General features: G+C 35.1%; 1 protein-coding gene across 21 annotated transcripts in view; it reads left to right on the plus strand.

Moving 5' to 3' along the window:
- The window catches only part of PCM1 (pericentriolar material 1), a 109,442-nt gene that overhangs the window by 29,778 nt on the left and 57,451 nt on the right, over positions 1–22,213 (plus strand). For 17 of the 21 annotated variants that reach the window (XR_003120758.1, XM_025393426.1, XM_025393423.1 and 14 more), the window contains 15 exons: positions 749–965; positions 3,218–3,401; positions 4,354–4,527; positions 5,027–5,184; positions 5,308–5,543; positions 7,821–7,972; positions 8,122–8,251; positions 9,818–9,958; positions 10,903–11,093; positions 12,382–12,582; positions 13,807–14,026; positions 14,136–14,281; positions 14,785–14,975; positions 17,460–17,631; positions 20,297–20,655. Coding sequence is in view for 20 of the 21 variants with exons in the window: in XM_025393426.1 (XP_025249211.1) it covers positions 749–965; positions 3,218–3,401; positions 4,354–4,527; positions 5,027–5,184; positions 5,308–5,543; positions 7,821–7,972; positions 8,122–8,251; positions 9,818–9,958; positions 10,903–11,093; positions 12,382–12,582; positions 13,807–14,026; positions 14,136–14,281; positions 14,785–14,975; positions 17,460–17,631; positions 20,297–20,655 (2,872 nt within the window). In the remaining variant the exon portion in view is untranslated. Of the gene's footprint in view, positions 1–748; positions 966–3,217; positions 3,402–4,353; positions 4,528–5,026; positions 5,185–5,304; positions 5,544–7,820; positions 7,973–8,121; positions 8,252–9,817; positions 9,959–10,902; positions 11,094–12,381; positions 12,583–13,806; positions 14,027–14,135; positions 14,282–14,784; positions 14,976–17,459; positions 17,632–20,296; positions 20,656–22,213 lie in introns of all 21 variants that reach the window. The other 4 variants (XM_025393439.1, XM_025393429.1, XM_025393432.1 and 1 more) reach the window with 1 other exon arrangement.

Genomic DNA, 22,213 nt, shown 5'->3' on the forward strand with positions numbered 1-22,213 from the left:
TAAAAAAAAAAAAAAAAAAAAAAAAAAAAAAAAAAAAAAAAAAACATGAGAGAGAAGTGATGGGAAAAACTGATAGGTTAAGAAGTTATAAAGTTTACAGTGGTAGTTCTAGAAAGAAGGCAAGAGAGAGAATGAGATTTTTGAAGGTTTATTTTATATAACGTGGCATTGTTACTACTTTTGATTCAAGTAATGATGGCTAGTGAATCCAAGACCTCTGTGTGGTTATGTGTATGTAAAACCATGTAGAGTCAGCTCTCAGTATCTGTGGGTTCCACATCTGTGGATTCAACCAACCATGGATCGGCAATATTTTTTGGGGAAAAATAACAATGTTTTAAATGCAAATTTAAAAATTTAACAACTATTTACATAGTGTTTATATTGTATTAGGTATTATAAGTAATCTAGAGCTGATTTAAAGTATATAGGAGGATGTGTATAGATTATATGCAAATACTATACCATTTTATATAAGGGATTTGGGTATGTGCTGTTTTTGGTGTCCCCAGGGGTCCTTGAACCAATCCCTCACCGATACTGAGGGATGATTTCATGTGTTAATAGTGGCATATCAGGAAACCATATTTAATTTGGGAATAGTAAGAGTATATACTTACCTACCAGCACAATCTAGCAAATATTTCTTTCTCTTTATAAAGGATATTTGTGCATTTAAAAAGTGAGAATACATTTAATTGCCTTAGTCTTTATTCTTCTTCTTTTATTGTTTTTGTTTTTTAATAAGCCTCCAGCTGTTCCAGACAATAGAAGACAGGCAGAAAGTCTTTCATTAACTAGGGAGGTTTCCCAGAGCAGGAATCCATCAGCTTCAGAACGTTTACCTGATGAGAAAGTCCAATTGTTTAGCAAAATGAGAGTGCTGCAGGAAAAGAAACAAAAAATGGACAAATTGCTTGGAGAACTTCATACACTTCGAGATCAGCATCTTAACAATTCATCATGTGAGTAAATCTGGTTCAGTAGTGTTGGGTATAAGACACAGAAATATATATACTGTCACATAATAAATTTAGCGTTTGGTGAATGAACACGTAGCTCCTCAAAAATATTTGTAGGGACTTCAGACCTATATTTGAAAAGTTTTTAAGTTACAAGCCAATATATATAAAAGCGAAATACGTGGTAAATCAGTTTTATAATTCAGAAAAGGGAAGCAATACAGTTGGACCTTGAAAAATTAGTAGGATTTTAATAAGGGAAAGGTAGAAGAGAAGGTAGTATTTGATACATGCACATAATAATACTGTGTTTTTTTAACATATTCAAAATTTTGCCTTAAAAGTTAATCCAGTTAGTACTTTGATTTAAAAACCCAAAACTATGAAACATAGAGTGTTGATTTAAAAAAAAAAAATCTGTGAAAAACTTGTATATATGGTTTAGTATGGAGAGTCCAGAACTTCTAACTGCTGAACTTGTATTCATTTTTTAAAAATATATAATCATCTCAGACAGCTGTAACTTCAGGACCTATCTTTTTTGTTCCACACATACTTAACCTTCTTCATCTAAATCAGATCTAGTTTTCAGTTCCTTAACCTTTTCAAACATGGCTCCTGTCTCTTATCCAAATAGTAATAGAGGCTCGAGCATTAGAAATTGAAGAGGCAACTTCCAACTAGTCTTTAAACATTCTAGCTGTTGTCTAATTAAAGAAAATAGGGATTTTGAAACAACAAAACCATTTTCTCTGGAGCCTCTGGTCCTTGTTATCCACATATCTCCTTTTTCTTTTCCACCCACAAAAGAACCTTAATATTCCTGCCCTAAAACATATCCTTTCTCTTCCCTGACTTCTGCTAGTCTCTTCCTCCTCTCGAGTATAATCCCAGTTTTTATCCTTCACAAACACATGAACACAACTAAGAAAAACTTAACATGTGGGCCGGGCGCGGTGGCTCATGCCTGTAATCCCAGCACTTTGGGAGGCCAAGGTGGGTGGATCACCTGAGGTCGGGAGTTCGAGACCAGCCTGACCAACATTGAGATACCCCATCTCTACTAAAAATACAAAATTAGCTGGGCGTGGTGGTGCATGCCTGTAATCCCAGCTGCTCTGGAGGCTGAGGCAGGAGAATCACTTGAATCTGGGAGGCGGAGGTTGTGGTGAGCCGAGATTGTGCCATTGCACTCCAGCCTAGGCAACAAGAGCAAAACTCCGTCTCGAAAAAAAAAAAAAAACAACATGTGAAAGTTGCCCTTAAGTCCTCGTGGTCAATTTTGTATTCATAAAGTAGCACTCTTGTGCTGATGACTCTTAAAGACCATTTTTTTCCTCACTGGGAAGCAGTGTGAGAACAGCAGCAAAAGGTAGAATGGTCAAGGAATAGAATGAGGAGACTACTGGAAACCACCCACAGGAATTGTGGTACTAAAGTGAACAACAAATAATGATGATTCTTGTGAGAAAGATACTGGTAAATGACAGCATCTTTGAAATGGTAGGAGGTAGAGAAGTGCAGAAATTCTTAATCTTTAATTCCTCTTGAGCATGATTTATATTTGATAGTAAAAGAAGTTAAATAGAAAGTAATTAAATTTAGTTCAAGGACCATGGAGGATTAGCCATTGTCTAATTAGCAGATTTTGATTGCTGTTTAATATTTCATAGTTTGAGGTACCATGGTCTTTTTAACACTGTTCTTTCTCTCCTGGAACAAGACAAGTTCCTTCTTGGTGTCCAGATGTAACTTCTCTGGTCTGTGGGTATGAAAAACCGATGAAGACCTAATCGGCTTCAGCTACCTGATAAAAATTACAGATTGAGTACTGCACATCATTCATAGTGGCCCTGTTTAACTTAACCTAGAACCAAGTTTATCAAGTTAGTTACCAAATTTAGTCGTTAGTTAAAACTAAGTAGAGTTCTCCTCTAGTTAGTTTTCCAAGGTAGAATATCATTATTCTTGTCAATTTCCATCTTTTCTTCTTCTTTCCTTTCTGTTTTAACCCGGTGGTTATAATGTAAAGGTGATAGAGTCTCTGGAAGAAAGAGGTAAACATGTCTTCTGTGTGCATTTTGATGTGTTTAATTGTGGAGTAAGTTAATAAACAAGTTTCTAAAATTTAAATCTGCAGAAACTAAGTTGTTAATCATTTTTGCTTTTTATTTTTCAGTATTAAAGCCAACTGTAAGTGTTTGTGTATAGTAACTGGTGATTTAAAGAAAATTTTTTTTGTGTGCCGCCTTCAGCCTCTCCACAAAGGAGTATGGATCAGAGAAGTACTTCAGCTCCCTCTGCTCCTGTAGGCTTGGCACCGGTTGTCAATGGAGAGTCCAGTAGCCTCACATCATCTGGTCCTTATCCTGCTGCTGCTTTAGTCTCTCAGAATGAGAGTGAAAATGAAGTCCATCTCAATCCATCTGAAAAACTCCAGTAAAACATTTACAATCATTGTTTACATAGATTAAAGTTAAATAATAGGAATAAATGTTTTTTTTCCTTTGTGTTGAAAATTCTGGCAAAACGAGATTTATTTAATTTTGTAAACATTCTTAAGTGATAGGTAGAAGAGGCGTGTGTGTGTTGTATGTGTATAATTTGAGTTGTCTAAGAGATGTGATGTAACACAGTTTCTGTGAACAGATAACTACTTTCTTGTTTTTCAAATAAAGGATAAAAAATAAGACTACAGTTAGAATATTTCTGTATTCAGATGGTTTAGAGACCAGGCTGTAGAATGAGACAGCCCTGAAATTGTATCACACAAGGCTGTGTTACCGTGTACAAATAACTTAGCCTTACTAAGCCTGTATTTCCTCATCTGCAAAATAGGGATAATAATACACCTGTTCAGAAATATGTTTTCATTAAAAAATGTTGGCACAGTTCCTGGCACTTACATTCAGAACTCAGCAAACTTAATTCTTATTTTTGGTAAACGTAGTATGTAGTGTATAAATCTCATATGTGCAGACAAATCAAGAACCTTCTATACATGCTTAGTAATGTCTGTATACCTGATTTGCCTGAGAGGTAGTGTTTGAGTAGTACTTCACACTTTTGATACTTGAGAAACCTAGAAATATTTTTGACATCAAGTTTTGTGCTATTAACATTTACACCTGCTTAAAATGAACAATTAAATTGAAATTGGTTTTCTTATGCTTTTGTCCCTAACACAGCATAAAAAAAAAAAAGTGAGATTTTGAGTAAGCCGTACTTGGCATTAAACTCATTATTTTAAAGTCATACCCCCTGGATAGTACACCAGGTGGATATTTCATTAGGTCTAAATTTTGTTTGTGTTAGCTGCTATTATATGAAAATAATGTCTGCATTAATTTGCTAAAATGGGTGTAAATCTTATAAATTTTTTGTTTATCAGAAAGTTAAATGAAGTTCGAAAGAGATTGAATGAGCTAAGAGAATTAGTTCATTATTATGAACAAACATCAGACATGATGACAGATGCTGTGAATGAAAACAGGAAAGATGAAGAAACTGAAGAGTCAGAATATGATTCTGAGCATGAAAATTCTGAGCCTGTTACTAACATTCGGTAAGAACTATTTTTGGGATGTTTTTCCAGCATATTCATTCTATCTTGATACTTTTAATGTGGAAACAAAAATACTTCATTAGAGTATTTACTATTTGCCTTTTATTTAAGCTTTTCTCTTGTAAGTCTACTATTTTGGTCAATGTAATCATCTTTGCCCTGTGAAGAAAAATGAATAGAGAAGTATGGAGTACAATTGTTGAGTAAATTTGCTGTTTGTTAGATTGAATTTGAGTAAATCATGAGATGTCTCTAACTTAGCATTTTGCTGTCTCTTTATTTTTAGGTGTAATTTTCATTTTTTTCAGATGTTTTTCCACTTAAATATCACATATGCACAAGTTAATGAAAAGCAGGAGTCGATTATTCAATTTGAATTTTAATGGAATAGCCAACCATGTTCTTGGTTTGGAGTTATTTTATTAGCAGTTCTAAACTTTGATTTCTTTCTCTCTTTTTTTGTGCCTTAAGTAACTTCAGGCTGTTTTCTTTTTTCTAGAAATCCGCAAGTAGCTTCCACTTGGAATGAAGTAAATAGTAATAGTAATGTACAATGTGTTTCTAATAATAGAGATGGGAGAACAGTTAATTCTAATTGTGAAATTAACAACAGATCTGCTGCCAACATAAGGGCTCTAAATGTGCCTCCTTCTTTAGGTATGACTGACTGTATTTACAGATAATTTAGCTGTGTTGTTCTTACAAAGTGGGTTTTTGTTCATGTGTGCTCTTAAATTTATTTTTTAAATTACCAATTTTAATTATGCATGTTTTCAGCAGATTGTCGATATAATAGAGAAGGAGAACAGGAGATTCATGTTGCACAAGGTGAAGATGATGAGGAAGAGGAGGAAGAAGCAGAGGAGGAGGGAGTCAGTGGAGCTTCGTTATCTAGTCACAGGAGCAGTCTGGTTGATGAGCATCCGGAAGATGCTGAATTTGAACAGAAGATCAACAGACTTATGGCTGCAAAACAGAAACTTAGACAGTTACAAGATCTTGTTGCTATGGTACAGGTAAATACTGCTTGGTCTTCTAAAAACCTGTTTGTCAGATAGTATAGTCTTAAGTAAAATGTGTGTATGATAATTACTTTGGTTTAATTATACTAATACACTTACATGTGAGGTTTAAATTTTTAGCACTTTACGCTCTGTACGTCAGAGGTCAGCAACCTTTTTAAATTAAGAGTGAATTGGTTAGATAGTTGAGGCTTTGCGGCGATACAGTCTGTGTCACAACTTCACAATGCAAAAGCAGCCATACATAATACATAAATGAGAATGATTATTTGCCAACATAGCTTTATTATAAACAGTATAGCTGTTTTTATTTACAGAAACAGAAGAGGTTTTGTTGTTTTTGTTTTGCTGACAACTCTGGCCTTATATCATGTAGAACTTGCAGCATCTCAATGAGGTAGATATTAAATAGGTTAAAGAGATCTTAATTGCCCAAGTTTATATGACTGTCCAGGCCAGAATTCAGACTTCCTGATACCAGAGCCTGAGATCTTAACCTACTGTATGTAAAAGAAAAACCATATGTTATTCAGTAAGGTTAAAGTTAGAACTATTAATCATAAATTTTAAAAAGCAGTTTATACATATTTTGTGTTAATTGTTATGCAGTTAAGTATAATTGTATAAATACGCTATTGTATGTTTATACAAATGTAAAAATATAGTTATAGTTAATTACATAACGATTAACACAAAATATGCATACACTTATAATTGTATATGCAGTAATAAAATTATAGTTAATTACATAACTATTAGCACATTATAAAGGTGTTGTGTATATAAATCATATAAAATAGTTTTTGTGTATGAAAAACTCAAGTTTTATTAACAGTTTCTTTTGAAATGCTATATACTTTGAATTACTTAAGTGAAAGGGGAGTGTGCTCTCTCAGTTCAAAAAAAGTACGTATTTTTATTTTTATTTATTTATTTGTTGGGGACAAGGTCTTGCTCTGTCACCCAGGTTGGAGTGCAGTGGTATGATTTTGGCTCACTGCAACCTCCATCTCCCGGGTTCAAGCGATTCTTCTGCTTCAGCCTCCCAAGTAGCTGGAATTACAGACATGTACCACCACACCTGGCTAATTTTGTATTTTTAGTACAGATGGAATTTCACCATATTGGCCAGGCTGGTCTTGAACTCCTGGCCTCAAGCAGTTCTCCCACCTTGGCTTCCCAAATTGCTCAGATTACAGGCAAAAAAAGTACATAATACTAGTAAACTCCCTCTTCACCTCCATTAATAATCCCATTCTTCTTCACTGAAGTTGCTAGGTCTTTTCTGTGCAGTTAGGTACATTACTATGCACCTATTTTTTAAAAAATACTTGATGTTTTGTGCTATGTTTCTTTGTTTTTACAAATTGTATGTATAATACACTAAGTATTATAGCTTTTTTCCCCACTCCACATCCTGTCGGAGAACTTTCATGTCGGTGTATATAGTTCTATATAATTATAAGTAATTAAGAAACACAGATATGATAATTATAAAATGTTAATACTGTATATATATATATACACAATACATGTAGTTATTTTTAGCTGCAGTATAGTTTCTGTATATTGAAGAACCTTAATTTAGTTAATGTGTAATAGCATCTAGTTAATATATACTCATTTTCTGTCTTTCACTATTTAGAAACAATGCACCAAAGAACATACTTGCACAAGCCTCTGTGCATTTGTGTTTTTTAAGAAAGATTTGGGGAAGTGGAACTACTATGTCAAGAGTTTGTGTACATTTTAAAGGACACAACCTAATTGGTCTCTAGAACAATTATTTTTCTAGAGAGCAATTTTCTATATGTATTTCCATGTGTATTTGTATTTCTATATGTACAGAATTTTTGATATGTATTTATATTTTTCTATATATATTTTTTATATTTTAAAATTTTAATATTTTTAAAAAATATTTTACATTTTTCATATTTTTTATATTTTATATGAGAGTTCATTTCTCCACACATTGATTACATTTTATTTTATTGATATACTGTAGCTTGTTTAACCATTAATGGAATTGGCCTTTTCCAAATTTCTCAATTATAAGAAGAGTTGTTGAGGTGAGATAAACATGTATGCAAATACAAACGTGTGTAAACAAATGTATATAGAACACGTGTACACATGTATACAAACATGCTTTCTTTACTGCTTTAATATTTTAACGTAAATTTTACAGACCAGTGGTATTTACTAAGGTGTGAATTGGATAATATCTTTAGGTATCAAGACTGTTTTAATGTAAAGATGCTCTTTCAGGATGATGATACAGCTCAAGGAGTTATCTCTGCCAATATGTCAAATTTGGATGACTTCTACCCAGCAGAAGAAGACACCAAGCAAAATTCAAATAACACTAGAGGAAATGCCAATAAAACACAGAAAGATACTGGAGTAAATGAAAAGACGAGGTATGTTAAGCTTTTGGCCTTCATTTAATATAGTAAGAATTTAGTGCCTGTTTTGGAGAAGGTACTCAGCTAGGTATTATGTTACGTTGTGCCTAATGCTTCATCACATTTTATTGGAGTCCATAAATATAATGTCAATTTAATTGTAGAGAGAAATTTTATGAGGCTAAACTACAGCAGCAACAGAGAGAGCTAAAACAGTTGCAGGAAGAAAGAAAGAAACTGATTGACATTCAGGAGAAAATTCAAGCATTGCAAATGGCATGCCCTGACTTACAGGTAATTATGAAATTTATTTCTACTTGTCTGAAAAAAGATGTTTAAAATCTGATGTCAACTGAAAGTACTCTTTTTTTTTTGAGACGGAGTCTTGCTCTGTTGCCCAGGCTGGAGTGCAGTGGTGCGATCTCAGCTCACTGCAAGCTCTGCCTCCCAGGTTTGCGTCATTCTCCTGCCTCAGCCTCCTGAGTAGCTGGGACTACAGGCACCCACCACCACACCCGGCTAATTATTTGTAGTTTTAGTAGAGACAGGTTTCACTGTATTAGCCAGGATGGGCTCGATCTCCTGACCTCGTGATTCGCCTGCCTCAGCCTCCCAAAGTGCTGGAATTACAGGCGTGAGAAAGTACTCTTTTTTCTAATATTAAGGTGACAGAATTATATCTAGTAATTTTGTGATTAATGAAGTGGATGAACTGATGAAGAGCTGGGGGTATACATTTACAGTATAAAAGATAGCACATAGGAATTGACTCTCTGATTATTTTCATTCTTATTGGGCTGGCTGGCCATAGATTCAGAACATGTGTACTCATAATTGTTTATTATATTAAAATACACTGGTTTGACTTTTGCAGTTATGGACCAGCATTTGCATCTTTTACTGGCCTGAAATAATATAATAAAATCTTTAAACCACTGTAAGTTATCTAAGGAAAATAATTGTATGTGGTTTAAAGAGTAAGTTATATATACTTTTGCTTATTAACTAGTACCCTATACATGGGTCTTGAGATTGAACAGAAAATAAGAGGCTGGGCACAGTGGCTCACACCTGTAATCCCAGCACTTTGGGAGGCTGAGGTGGGCAGATCATGAGGTCAGGAGATCAAGACCTTCCTGGCTAACACGGTGAAACCCCGACTCTACTAAAAATACAAAAAAAATTAGCCAGATGTCGTGGCAGGCGCCTGTAGTCCCAGCTACTTGGGAGGCTGAGGCAGGAGAATGGCCTGAACCCGGGAAGCAGAGCTTGCAGTGAGCCAAGATCTCGCCACTGTACTATACCCTGGGCGACAGAGCGGGACTCAGTCTCAAAAAGAAAGAAACAAACAAAAACAAAACAAAACAAAAAAAATATCTTTGATGATATCAAATAATCAATAATATCGGAAGGGGATAATAATTCCTTCTGATATTTTCCCAGAGTTTATTGGGTAGCTTTATCTTCAGTTAGGTTGTGTTTTCAAAGAAAGGAAAACACATCAAATGTGTTTATTTTCTAAACCCTTGCCTTTCCTACTTTAATCCTTTTTCCTTGTCTCCAATCTAAATAATGTCTAGAGAAATAAGTTGCAAAGTTGGGTTGAGTATACAAAATTTTCCGTTATGTTTTATCCCTATTGTTTCTGTTGTTCCTGAGGGCTTGTGTTTGTCAGCCTCAGCTTGTGTTTTCATCTTTGTTTTCTTATTTCCAGTTATCTGGATGATGATGGTAATTGGGGTGTGATAGCAGATTAAATATGGCACTAGAGCCCTAGTGCCATATTTAAAGTACCTGCTTTTATTAAATTAATATAATTGCTTTAATTCCTTGTAATTTTTTTTGTGAATTCCTTTTTAGCTGTCAGCTGCTAGTGCGGGTAATTGTCCTACCAAAAAATATATGCCAGCTGTTACTTCCACCCCAACTGTTAATCAACATGAGACCAGTACAAGCAAATCTGTTTTTGAGCCTGAAGATTCTTCAATAGTAGATAATGAGGTATTGTAAATTGTACTCTGTTGTTCCTGAGTTAGTCTTTTTTTTTTTTTCGCCTTTTTTTTTTGTTCTTCAGTAAGGCACATCTTAAGAAAGGAAACTGATTATCCTTGAAACATGTTTGTAAATGGTAGTCTGTTTTGTGCCTTTTTTAGTAGACACAAAAATGTAATTGTAGATTATAAGAATATACAAAAGACAAAACATTTTGATTTTTAAACTTTAATTGAAAATCAAGTTTTTAATAACTTCTAAAAAGTAATTATCTTTTAAAAATATTCATGTTCTTTATTAGTAAATATTTGGCAGAAATATGTAGGAGGGTAGTAGCAACAAATAGTAATCATTTCAGTTAGACCTGTTCTTTGACATTTTATTTATATGTAATTTGTAGAAAATATAATTTTTCCTAAATAGTTTCTAAAGTATATTTGAATTCTGCTTGTTTCTATTAAGAATTAATAGGCCAGGTGTGGTGACTCACATCTATAATCCTAGCACTTTGGGAGGCTGAGGTGGGCAGATCATGAGGTCAGGAATTCAAGACCAGCCTGGCCAACATGGTAATACCCTGTCTCTACTAAAAAATACAAAAAAATTAGCTGGGCGTAGTGGTGGGCACCTGTAATCCCAGTAACTTGGGAGGCTGAGGCAGGAGAATCACTTGAATCTGAGAGGCAGAGGTTGCAGTGAGCCGAGATCACACCACTGCACTCTAGCCCAGGTGACAGAGTAAGACTCTGTCTCAAAAAAAAAAAAAAAGATTGCCTAATTTTTTCGTATTCATAACTAAATTATTATTTTAACCTTCATGGACATCTTAGTGTGAAAAGGAGAGAATGAGAATAGAAAGCTTTGTTGATACTGACAATATTATTAGTCTTTTACTCTTTTAGGTTACAGCAAATCCAAATATTTACTTAACTCTGGTTTCTTAAAAAAAATAGTTGTGGTCAGAAATGAGAAGACATGAAATGTTGAGGGAAGAGCTGCGACAGAGAAGAAAGCAGCTTGAAGCTCTGATGGCTGAACATCAGAGGACGCAAGGTCTAGCTGAAACTGCATCTCCAGTGGCTGTGTCATTGAGAAGTGATGGATCTGAGAATCTATGTACTCCTCAGCAAAGTAGAACAGAAAAGTAAGAGAGCTGCATAAATCACTTTTCTAAAAATGTCACCTGCTGAAGATTGACCTGTAGGCTAGGCAGCCACATTTATCCTCTACACAACAGCACAAATCTATTTCAGTGAGGCTACTATTTAACTACCACCTTTGTGACCCAAGTTAACTGAATCCATCCACTTTCTGTTATGACTTCTTGTAGCATCAGCTTTCTCTTTTGTCTTAAATTACTATGGCAGTTGATCAAATGGTGATACAGATTTTCTTGTGTGTATAAGCCTTATTTTCTTAAGTTTATAAAAAGAAAACACTTGATATTTTGTAGTGCTTTTCTGTCAAGCCAGAAATAAACAGTTTTTTGCTTAAATTGAGTATCTGCTATTTGTAAGGTTCTTAAGGATCATTTTATTATAATACAGTTTTTATATTATAATAATAATTTAGTTTTTAGGATATCAGTTTAAAATGTCCATATTGAGAATATTTCTAAGAGTTGGTCGTCTGTAAGATCAGTGAATTATTTAGCTATATGGTAATACCCATATCTAAAATATTGAAATTTAGATGTGTTCATGACCTTCCCTTTTGATATCCTCAGATGGCATTTCTGGAATTTCTGGAATTTTGCACCAAGCCCTACTCTCTTCTCAGATGAACTACTTCTATTCTTGGAGTCCCAATATGCATTTTACTGATCAGACTGTATCTTCAATATTTTATTCTGTTCTGGGTACTACACCTATGTTCCTCTGCAGAGTTCTTCACATAGTTTTGATGAGCATCTGGTTTCAGAATCATTGGTCTGGAGTTTTGCTGTCCAGTATGGCAGCCACTAGTTATACGTGGTTATTTAAATTTAAATCAAATGAAATTAAAAATTTATTTTCTCAGTCATACTAGCTACATTTTAAGTGCTCAGTAGGCATGTGTACCTAGCAGCTGCTGTATTGGATAGCACAGATACAGATTATTGCCATAATTATAGAAAGATCTGCTGAATGGCACTGATCTTGAAAACTCCCTCAGGGAAAAGTTAAGGGCAGTTTAACTTTGGGAAATAGTCCCAGGGGATATGATGATTATTTAAATTTGTTGGAAGAATTGTTTTCAGGTAGGCAAACTAAACATATTCTATTTAACAGCAATAGGGAGAATGCCACCCATACCATAGTTACTGTGATTAAATGAAATTTTATATACAGACATGTATGTTTATGTTTGAAACAATGTTTGGCACATAGTAGGTGGCAGAGTATTTAGCTTATCTCCAGAATGACATCTGTTTTATGTCTCTTAATCACTAGAACAATGGCAACTTGGGGAGGGTCTACCCAGTGTGCACTAGATGAAGAAGGAGATGAAGACGGTTACCTTTCTGAAGGAATTGTTCGGACAGATGAAGAGGAGGAAGAAGAGCAAGATGCCAGTTCCAACGATAACTTTTCTGTGTATCCTTCTAACAGTGTGAATCATAACTCCTACAGTGGAAAGGAAACTAAAAATAGGTTAGTTTCAGTATTTTAATTTTGTGCTTAATTTCAGAGGTCCAGGTCTTTTTGACTGACAGCAAGCACTTCTGCAATTCTCCAAGCCAACCGAATGTCCTACAATTCAATTCAGTTTTTACACTAACTATTCAGTTAGTGCAGACCCCACAAGTTAAGGGGCTCAGTTCGGTAAGACTGCCCTCACTTCAGACTTCAGTTTCAAGTACTTGGTCCCCATGTTACCCACACTTCTGTCCAACGTGGCTAGAAATTTGGGAGTTATTACAACCCCCTTCAGGTTTATTTGCTAGAACAACTGACAAAATACAGGAAAACACTTACTTATATTTTCTCATTTCTTATAAAGGATTCTGAACAGCCAAATGGAAGAGGTGCATTAGGACAATATATGTTTTGGGCAGGTGTGCAGAGCTTCCATGCTTTCCTCTGTGTTGCACCCTCCCCAGCACTTCGATGTGTTCACTGACCCAGAAGCTGGCTGAACTCTGTTTAGGGTTTTTTAGGAGATTTCATTGCTTAGGCACAACTGATAAAAATTGTTGACTGTTGGTGATTGGTCTCATTAGCAAAAATTCAGATCTGGTTGAAAGGGGCTTGTTTTGGATAACAGAAGACACTGTCACTTGGAGGATTCCAAGGGTTTTACAAACTCTGTGCTAGGAACCAGGCACAAAGAACAGATAGATACTTTATTATTCTACAAGAATGTTGTTCCAATAGATACAGGTAAACTGGATCAGTCTTCACTTGTGTTGTTGAGAATTAACCAAAAATAAATTGTAGATAGTGAAAAGGGTCTGTCAACAAAGATATTATCACATTGTTACTAATAATTATAACTGAAAATTTGTTCGTGAATGAAAGATGGTGAAGTAGATACGGTAGTCCACTTGATGAAATGCTATGTGGTCGAACTGAAAGCATGAAGAATGGAAAAGTACTTGTGACATAATGAATATTTTTATTTTGCAGAATACTTAATTATATGGACACTTCTGTGTAAAAACATTAATGAAAAAGACTGGAAACTAATGAAAACTGATAATTGTACAAAGCTAAAGATCTGGACTTTCTCCTCCCTCTATATTTTTTAATACTTTATATATTCTTGGAATTTAAAAGAGAATATTGGCCCGTAGGCTAGAGTATCAGAGTTTATTGCAGTATTTTTAAAACCAAATTATTCTGTGTGATGACTTAATGCTTTCAATCTTTTGTTAGGTGGAAGAACAATTGCCCTTTTTCAGCAGATGAAAATTATCGTCCTTTAGCCAAGACAAGGCAACAGAATATCAGCATGCAACGGCAAGAAAACCTCCGTTGGGTGTCAGAGCTCTCTTACGTAGAAGAGAAAGAACAATGGCAAGAACAAATCAATCAGCTGAAGAAACAGCTTGATTTTAGTGTCAATATTTGTCAGACTTTGATGCAAGACCAGCAGGTAAAATTTGCTGTGAAAGTATATTTTTCTTCTATTTTTATAACTATGGAAGCAATACAAATTTTTCTCAAGTCATCAGTAACTATTAACAAATATTTTCTTTCAATAGACTCTATCTTGTCTGCTACAAACTCTTCTCACGGGTCCTTACAGTGTTATGCCCAGCAATGTTGCATCTCCTCAAGTACACTTCATAATGCACCAGTTGAACCAGTGCTACACTCAGCTAACATGGCAACAGAATAATGTTCAGAGGTAATCTGTTTCTTAGAAGTATTGCGACTGTGTAAGAGCTAACATTGAGCAAATGTTTTACAATTAGCTTCTGGGAGAAAAGAGCAAGACCAAATTGCATATTTGGACGTTCTCTGTCCCTTGAGAATTTTATGAGTGGTGATTTGCCTTATGTTTCCTTTTAATACCATGGATTTCTGTTTTTATAAATTTATGTTACTAAATTTTACACTTACATTTTGGCAAATTTTATAGTGTATAAATTGTACCACAGTGAAGCTATAAACAAACAAAAAAGTGAGTTTCTTAGAGTTTTACTGACTGTCGGATAGAAGTACTAAGTTCATTTCTTGTTCCAGAGGGAAGGTTATTGAATTAAGCCTATAGACCAAGCACATATTATTATAGTATCAGAGCAGTTTGTCTGCATGCTTTTGAATCATTTTTTACATGTATTCTTCCTGAATGTACTTTACATATGGTAATATAACTGATTTTTAGATTACTGACTTAAATTTTTGTAGGTTGAAACAAATGTTAAATGAGCTTATGCGCCAACAAAATCAGCATCCAGAAAAACCTGGAAGCAAGGAAAGAGGCAGTAGTGCATCGCACCCTCCTTCTCCCAGTCTATTTTGTCCTTTCAGCTTTCCAACACAGCCTGTAAATCTCTTCAATATACCTGCATTTACTAACTTTTCATCATTTGCACCAGGTAGGTGACTTAACCTGAAGAGAAAATAAATAAAAGCAGTGTTTGAGAACATAATTTGTCTCTTGCATAGATGTTTTAACATTTTCTTTTGGAATGGGGTAGGGAATGTTTGCAAAGAAAGTTGCAAATTCTTTCCTATATATATATACACACACACACACATATATATGTGTGTGTGTGTGTGTGTGTGTGTATATATATTTTTTTTGAGGCGGAGTTTCATTCTTCTTGCCCAGGCTGGAGTACAGTGATGCAATCTTGGCTCACGGCAACCTCTGCCTCCCAGGTTCAAGGGATTCTCCTGCCTCAGCCTCAGCCTCCCAAGTAGCTGGGATTACAGGCATATACCACCACGCCTGGCTAATTTTGTATTTTTAGTAGAGACGGGGTTTCTCTATGTTGGTCAGGCTGGTCTCAAACTCCCGACCTCAGGTGATCTGCCTGCCTTGGCCTCCCATGGTGCTGGGATTACAGGCATGAGCCACTGCGCCCAGCCTACTTTGTTTCTTTTAAACCAAACTTTAATAATATGATTTCTAATGAAATTAAGTAAACTACTTAGGAATGATTGCTTCAACTATTTATTAAGAGGAAAGAGAATTAACCTGTTCATTGGCTGCTGTATACTAGGCACTATGTAAAATGCTGGGAGAGTAAAGATGAGTAAGACAGTGCTCTTCTAGAGGAGTACCATGTCTTGTTAGGTAGCTAGTAATAGACTAAAGGAGAGCACATTTAGCTTAAGCTTTTCTTTGGATGTTTTTTTCCTGTACTCATTACATACCAGACATGATGTGAGTTACTGGGATCTGAAGATGAGTAACTGATCCTTCAAGGAATTCAGGGTCTAGTGAGGATGCTATTAATGAATGCTTACAGTACAGTGCCACGGGTGCCATAACAGTGGTGCAAATGCTGGGGAGTGTCACCAAATCAGTCCCCCCCCACAAAAAAAAAAGTGATATTTAAACTAAAGAATGAATAGAATTTATTTCCAGAGAGATTAGAAATGAAAGGGCTTTCTAATAAATAAAACCACTTAGAGTTATAAAGCAATGAAATAGTACATCACTCAGGGAATTTAGAGGTATTTAAGCGTGGCTGGTATTTAGGGGAAGAGTAATTGATGTGGTTGAAGAGTGGCAGAGACATGTTATGATGTGCAAAGAAGCTTAGGTTTTATATTGCAGACGAGGGTGTCATTGAAGGACTCTGAGCAAGGGATAACATGAAATTTATATTTTAGAAAGATTACACTGGTGAAAGTGTTCAGAAGTTGGAGGAAAGGAGTGGAAGATATAGCTGGTGAACAGAAGACTGTCATAATAATATAGAAAGAATGATAGCCTGGCCTTAGGCCTTGTCAGTAGGGATCAAGAAAAAGGAGTGACTGAAAGACATTTTAGTGATAGAGTGAATAAGTTAAGTGACTGATTATATGAGGTGAATCATGAGGAGGAGTTAAAGGTGTTGACAGGGAATACAGGAGGAGAAAAAAGGTTGAGAGGGCTTTGTGAATATGTGTGTGTGTGTGTGAGTGTGTGTGTGTGTATGTATATATCACAATATGTATGTACTCAATACTTCTTATATATGTATATTATAGTGTTATGCCCAGCAATGTGTATATATATGGATGTATATGTGTGCGTGTGTATATATATAGGTGTGTGTGTGTATATATGTATACCATAGTGTTTTTTTCTTAATGAGATTTTCAAGACAGTGTGGCATAAAAAATTTAACAGGCTTTTTAGTTCTTGGGTGTCAATTAATATTGGCAGCAAACATCACACGAGTAGACTTTTAAGTAATAAGAAATTGCAAATGCTCTTCCTTTTTACTAAAATATACTTCATACCCACACCAACTGTATATAAAGGCTCTTCATTGTTTGTAAATAGTACAATTTTTGTGAAACCTTCCCAGTCTCTTTCCCCCCACGTTGTTAGTAGCCTCTTGCAAATACCTCTGATTCATAACAGTATTTGGTAAGTATTTAATTATATTCTACTTTCCCAATAAAAATAGAGTAGAAACAACATAAGCATAGTAGTAATACAGACCCGAGATCTAACCGTCTTTTTCATTTATTAGACATTTGATCTCTAACCCTAGTTTCTCAATGGTAAAATGAGTGCAGTATCTATTTTATAACGTTTTAAGTATTAAACCAAATAACATGTAAAGTGCCTGCAGTAGTGTGTGTCACCCAGTAATTGATACATGTCAGGTACTATTATTTCTAACTTTTATCTCTTAAGGGAGTGGGGATTATTTGTTGTCTTTGATCAATGCCTAAAACATAGTGGCCTGAGCTGTAAACAGTGATTGGATAATAAATATTAGCTTTTTTTTTTTAATTAACAATTTTTTGTTTTGGTGGATTTGAATGGCATATTTAATTAAAATTGTTTTTTAATTTCATTTTAAAGCTAAAGACATTTCTTTATTTTTCTCTTACCCATTGATTTTACTGATTAGGTATGAATTTCAGCCCTTTATTTCCTTCTAATTTCGGAGATTTTTCTCAGAATATCTCTACACCCAGTGAACAGCAGCAACCCTTAGCCCAGAATTCTTCAGGAAAAACAGAATATATGGCTTTTCCAAAACCTTTTGAAAGCAGTTCCTCTATTGGAGCAGAGAAACCAAGGTACCTGATTGTAAACATAGTCTTTCATTGCTTAAACATTCACTTTTGTGATTACATCTAATTATATGTAATTTGAAAACGCAACTAGGGAGGACATTTGTGATGATTTGGCTTGATGATGTTGGAAACATGAAACTTTGATGTATCAGTAGATAAGATGCCAGATACTTCCTTGTAACCCTGGTACACGAAAAGTTCAGTTTGGAAGGATGTGGCATAACTCATAGGATTTCTTTAGTCTCTGATTTGATACCTGTCTTAAGGTTAAACCAGTTTGCTGTTCACTGACTTAGGGCTGGAAACTAATATTAACTGCTAGGAGATAGTTGTTAAGTGATGATCCCTTTTTTTGATTCCTAGCTCTTGATTAGAATTACTTCCTAAAGCCTATTCAAATATAATGTTGAGTACAATTAGATTATAAAAACAACTTTTGCCTCATAAGTTTTGAGGATGCATGGTATTAATCATAGTTAGGATTTCTTTTTCCTCTGTTTCTTACATTTATTATTTTTTAATGCTATAATCTTCTGAAACACAATTTTTGACTCAGTGTGAAAGATTGGCTCAGTTGAACTTAATCTCTCAGATATATCTCTCTGATTGTCTTTTCTACTCTGTAAAAATATATATAATTCACATTATAGTTGTCTTTAGCTGTGTGATTAGGACTGTCTCAGGCTCTTCTATTAGCATTTTGATACTGTTTAATTACCTAATCATTAACTGGGATTTTTTTCTTTTTTTTTTAACTTGATTAACCAATAACTCTGAGAATTCCAACTTTATATTCACCACTAGGAATCCTGTGATTAACATCCCTTACTTTGTTGATTCCTTTTTTTAGTTGTTCTGTTTTTTCCTGTTAAATCTCACGTTGCTCTATAAAGGTATTCTGTTGTCAGAAGCCTAACACAGTGTTAGCTCACAGTTGCTATTCAGAAATGATTGTTGAATGAATATCCATCACAAGCAGTAAACATTTATTCAAAGCTTCAGTGAATAGACCTTCCTACCAAAATGTCCCTACTTCATTATTTTCCATGTTTTTTATATAATTGATAGTAAAAAATTACTCTGGTTTTAAATTAGTTACTTATGTCTTTTTTAGGATGGATCTGAATGTCTAATTATTTTAGATATTTGGCCTACTTCAGATTAGACCTCCTTTCCCAAAATCTCAACTATTATAATTTCGTGGAATTAAATGACTAGAGATAAGAAGTCAGATAAAATCCTGTAGTCTTACTCAGGGGTCAGAAAACTTTTCCTATAAAAGACTAGTTAGTATTTTAGGCCTTGCTGGCCATATGGTGTTTATCACAGCCATTCATCTGTGACAGTTTTGCACAATAGCAACCATAGACAATATGTAAACATGAGTATGGCTGTGTTCTCCAAAAACACTTTATTTATGGGCACTGAAATTTTAATTTCATATAATTTTCATTTGTCACAAACTTTTTTATTTTAATTTTTTTCTTCCAACTATTTAAGAATATAAAAGCCATTTTTAGCTCTCAGAGGCCTTGTGGAAACAGGCAGCAGGCTGAATTTGGCCTGTAAGTTATAGGTTTCTAACCCTTGTCTTGAGTTAAATCCTATAGGTCACTGTCTCCCAGACTATTCTTAGGAGCAGTGGTGGTGTTCACGCTAGGTTCTGTGATAAAGTTTTGGACTTCTTGCTCACTAGCACTCTTAAGAGATTTATAAAGCATGTTGGCATATTAAAAGTTCTGAGATACTTTACAGACCTGTTTAACTTTGTTTTACGTGTTTTCTCCCCAGCCTAGATGACCGATGAGTACCTATTAAACATTAAGGGATGCTAGTATTCAGCAGATAAAATTTGGGAAATGACAGTAGACTAATAGAACTATGGACTTAAGGAGTGGAGAAATAAATTACTGGTTGAATGACCAATTGTTTTCACCAAATTCTTGTTCTGCTTGAACTGCTTTAGGTGAACACAAATCCATGTATGTTCCCAAGCCCTCTGCTGTAGCTCTTTCTGAGCCGTTCTTCCAGCTTTTTGTTCTTTTATGTCCCATCTTCCTTTGATTTTTCTTTTTGTTGTTTTTTTCTAGAGACAGGGTCTAACTTTGTTACCCAGGCAGAAATGCAGTTGGCATGATCATAGCTAGCTGCCTCCTTGAATTCCTGGGCTCAGGGGATCCTCCCGCCTCAACCTCCTGAATGTCTAGGACTGGAGGCACATGCTTCTGTGCCTGGCTCATTTTTAAAATTTTTTGTAGAAACGGTGTCTCACCGTTTTGCCCAGGCTGGTCTTGAACTCCTGGGCTCAAGCAGTCCTCCTGCCTCGGCCTTCCAAAGTGCTGAGATTACAAGCGTGAGCCACTGCAGCTAGCCTGATTTTTATTTCCCACTGTTTTCCATTGCGAATGCTAGATCTTTGATAAGGAACTTTTGCCAGTAAAAGTGGTTTAGTGAGATGGGTCCAGAATTAAAACTGATTTAGTACCTTAGCTTATGTGGTATTTGCATATTTAAAGTGTATGTTTGTGAAAACATTTCTATGGCCTGTTGACAGTTTCATTCACCTAAATCTGCTCAAGAGTAGACTATAAATTCAGTATATTTGGAGTTTTTGTAAATAAAGAAATCTGTAATTGTAAACTTATAAAAACTTGTTTTCGTTGGTAAGGAATAAAAAACTGCCTGAAGAGGAGGTGGAAAGCAGTAGGACACCATGGTTATATGACCAAGAAGGTGAAGTAGAGAAACCGTTTATCAAGACTGGATTTGCAGTGTCTGTAGAAAAATCTACAAATAGTAACCGCAAAAATCAAGTAGATACAAACGGAAGAAGACGCCATTTTGATGAAGAATCATTGGAAAGCTTTAGCAGTATGCCTGATCCAGTAGATCCAACAATAGTGACTAAAACATTCAAGACAAGAAAAGCATCTGCACAGGCCAGCCTGGCATCTAAAGATAAAACTCCCAAGTCAAAAAGTAAGAAGAGGAATTCTACTCAGCTGAAGAGCAGAGTTAAAAACATCAGTAAGTGTTGAAATTTGTTGAATGTTGATCAGTGTAAATGTTGGTAATCTTACTTTGACATGTTGACATATATATAGTTTCAGAAAGGCTAGATGTGCAGGTGCTGTGCTAGACTTAGTTGAACAGTCATTTTTAGTTACCTTTATATGTAATTTTTTTTTTTTTACAAAATAATATTTGAAATAGGGTTTAATTTTCTGGATTAATGTCGTAAAACATGGCATTTATTTTTGGTGCTTCTTAAAGCTTCAATTTTGTAAGTTCTTGAAAAATTGCCAAAATGCCCACATTTTACTCTTTTTTCTCTTTTGCTATTGTATTGGATCCTGCATCCAACTCTTTGGTCATGACTTTTAGATGGATTCTTGATTGGTGCGTTTAAGGAAAAGTGGTCTTAAATATATTGCAGTTTTTGAATATCATATAGATAAAACAGTTTCAAAACAGGCTGGCTTTAGTCCTCCTGGAGCTAAACTTATATTTTACTCAATCTTGCCATTGAGTATCAAAGTTCTTTAAAAAATTTTTTTGAAGTTTTCTTTATGGTGTTAGCTTCATACCTCTTAGAAAAATATATTTTCTGTGATTTTTGAATTATTTACTAAAGTATACTAGGTTAAAAATAGTTTTATTAGCTAAAATCTGCAGTGTTACAGCTGAAGGATATTCTTTTTATGTTTGCAAAGGATGGGCTGTGGCCTTGAAAGGTTGTTCTGAGTTTAAGGAGATAATATTTGGTGCTTAAGGCCAGGTGCGGTGGCTCATGCCTGTAATCCCAGCAAGTTGGGAAGCTGAGGCAGGTGAATCACCTTAGATGAGGAGTTCGAGACCAGCCTGACCAAATGGTGAAACCCCATCTCTACTAAAAATACAAAAATTAGCCGGGTGTGGTGGGCGTGCCTGTAATCCAGCTACTCAGGAGGCTGAGACATAAGAATTGCTTGCACCTGGGAGGCAGAGGTTGCAGTGAGCCAACATCATGTCACTGTACGCCCAGCCTGGGTGACAAAGCAAGACTCTGGAAAAAAAAAAAATTGGTGTTTAAGAACAAAGTATTCCAGGCTTATAATCAGAAAGTTTGAAATGCATTGCACACTGCTAACTCCCTTTCTTGGGAGTTCACAACACATACAAGTATAGTAAAGGCCCTGAGAAATCCTGTAGTAAAAAAATACACTTGTAAACTTTGGCGGCCTTCATCTTAATCACTTTTGGATAATGAAACCTTTGAAAAATCTAATGAAAACCACAGATACAAAAGAGAATGTTGGCACATTTTTAAAAATTTCAGTAATTCATCTATCCTTGAAGTCCTTGGCTCCTACCTTGAAGCCCATGTGAAGAATCTGACTGATGGTTTAAAAAGCAAATTTGAACAGTAGTGAAAGGGGTGACATTTTTCTTAGCATGCACATTATCAGCCTTGAAGTAATTTTCTGGTTATAAAGTTTTAGGAGAAGCTGGTTTATTTAGTAAATTAATTGGTAATCTGAAGCTATTCAGAAAGTTACTGTGCTTTTCCAAGATTACTCTTGGTGCTACCAGAGAAGATTTAAGT

Source organism: Theropithecus gelada, chromosome 8 (assembly GCF_003255815.1).
Source record: "Theropithecus gelada isolate Dixy chromosome 8, Tgel_1.0, whole genome shotgun sequence".
Taxonomy (NCBI): Eukaryota; Metazoa; Chordata; class Mammalia; order Primates; family Cercopithecidae; genus Theropithecus; species Theropithecus gelada.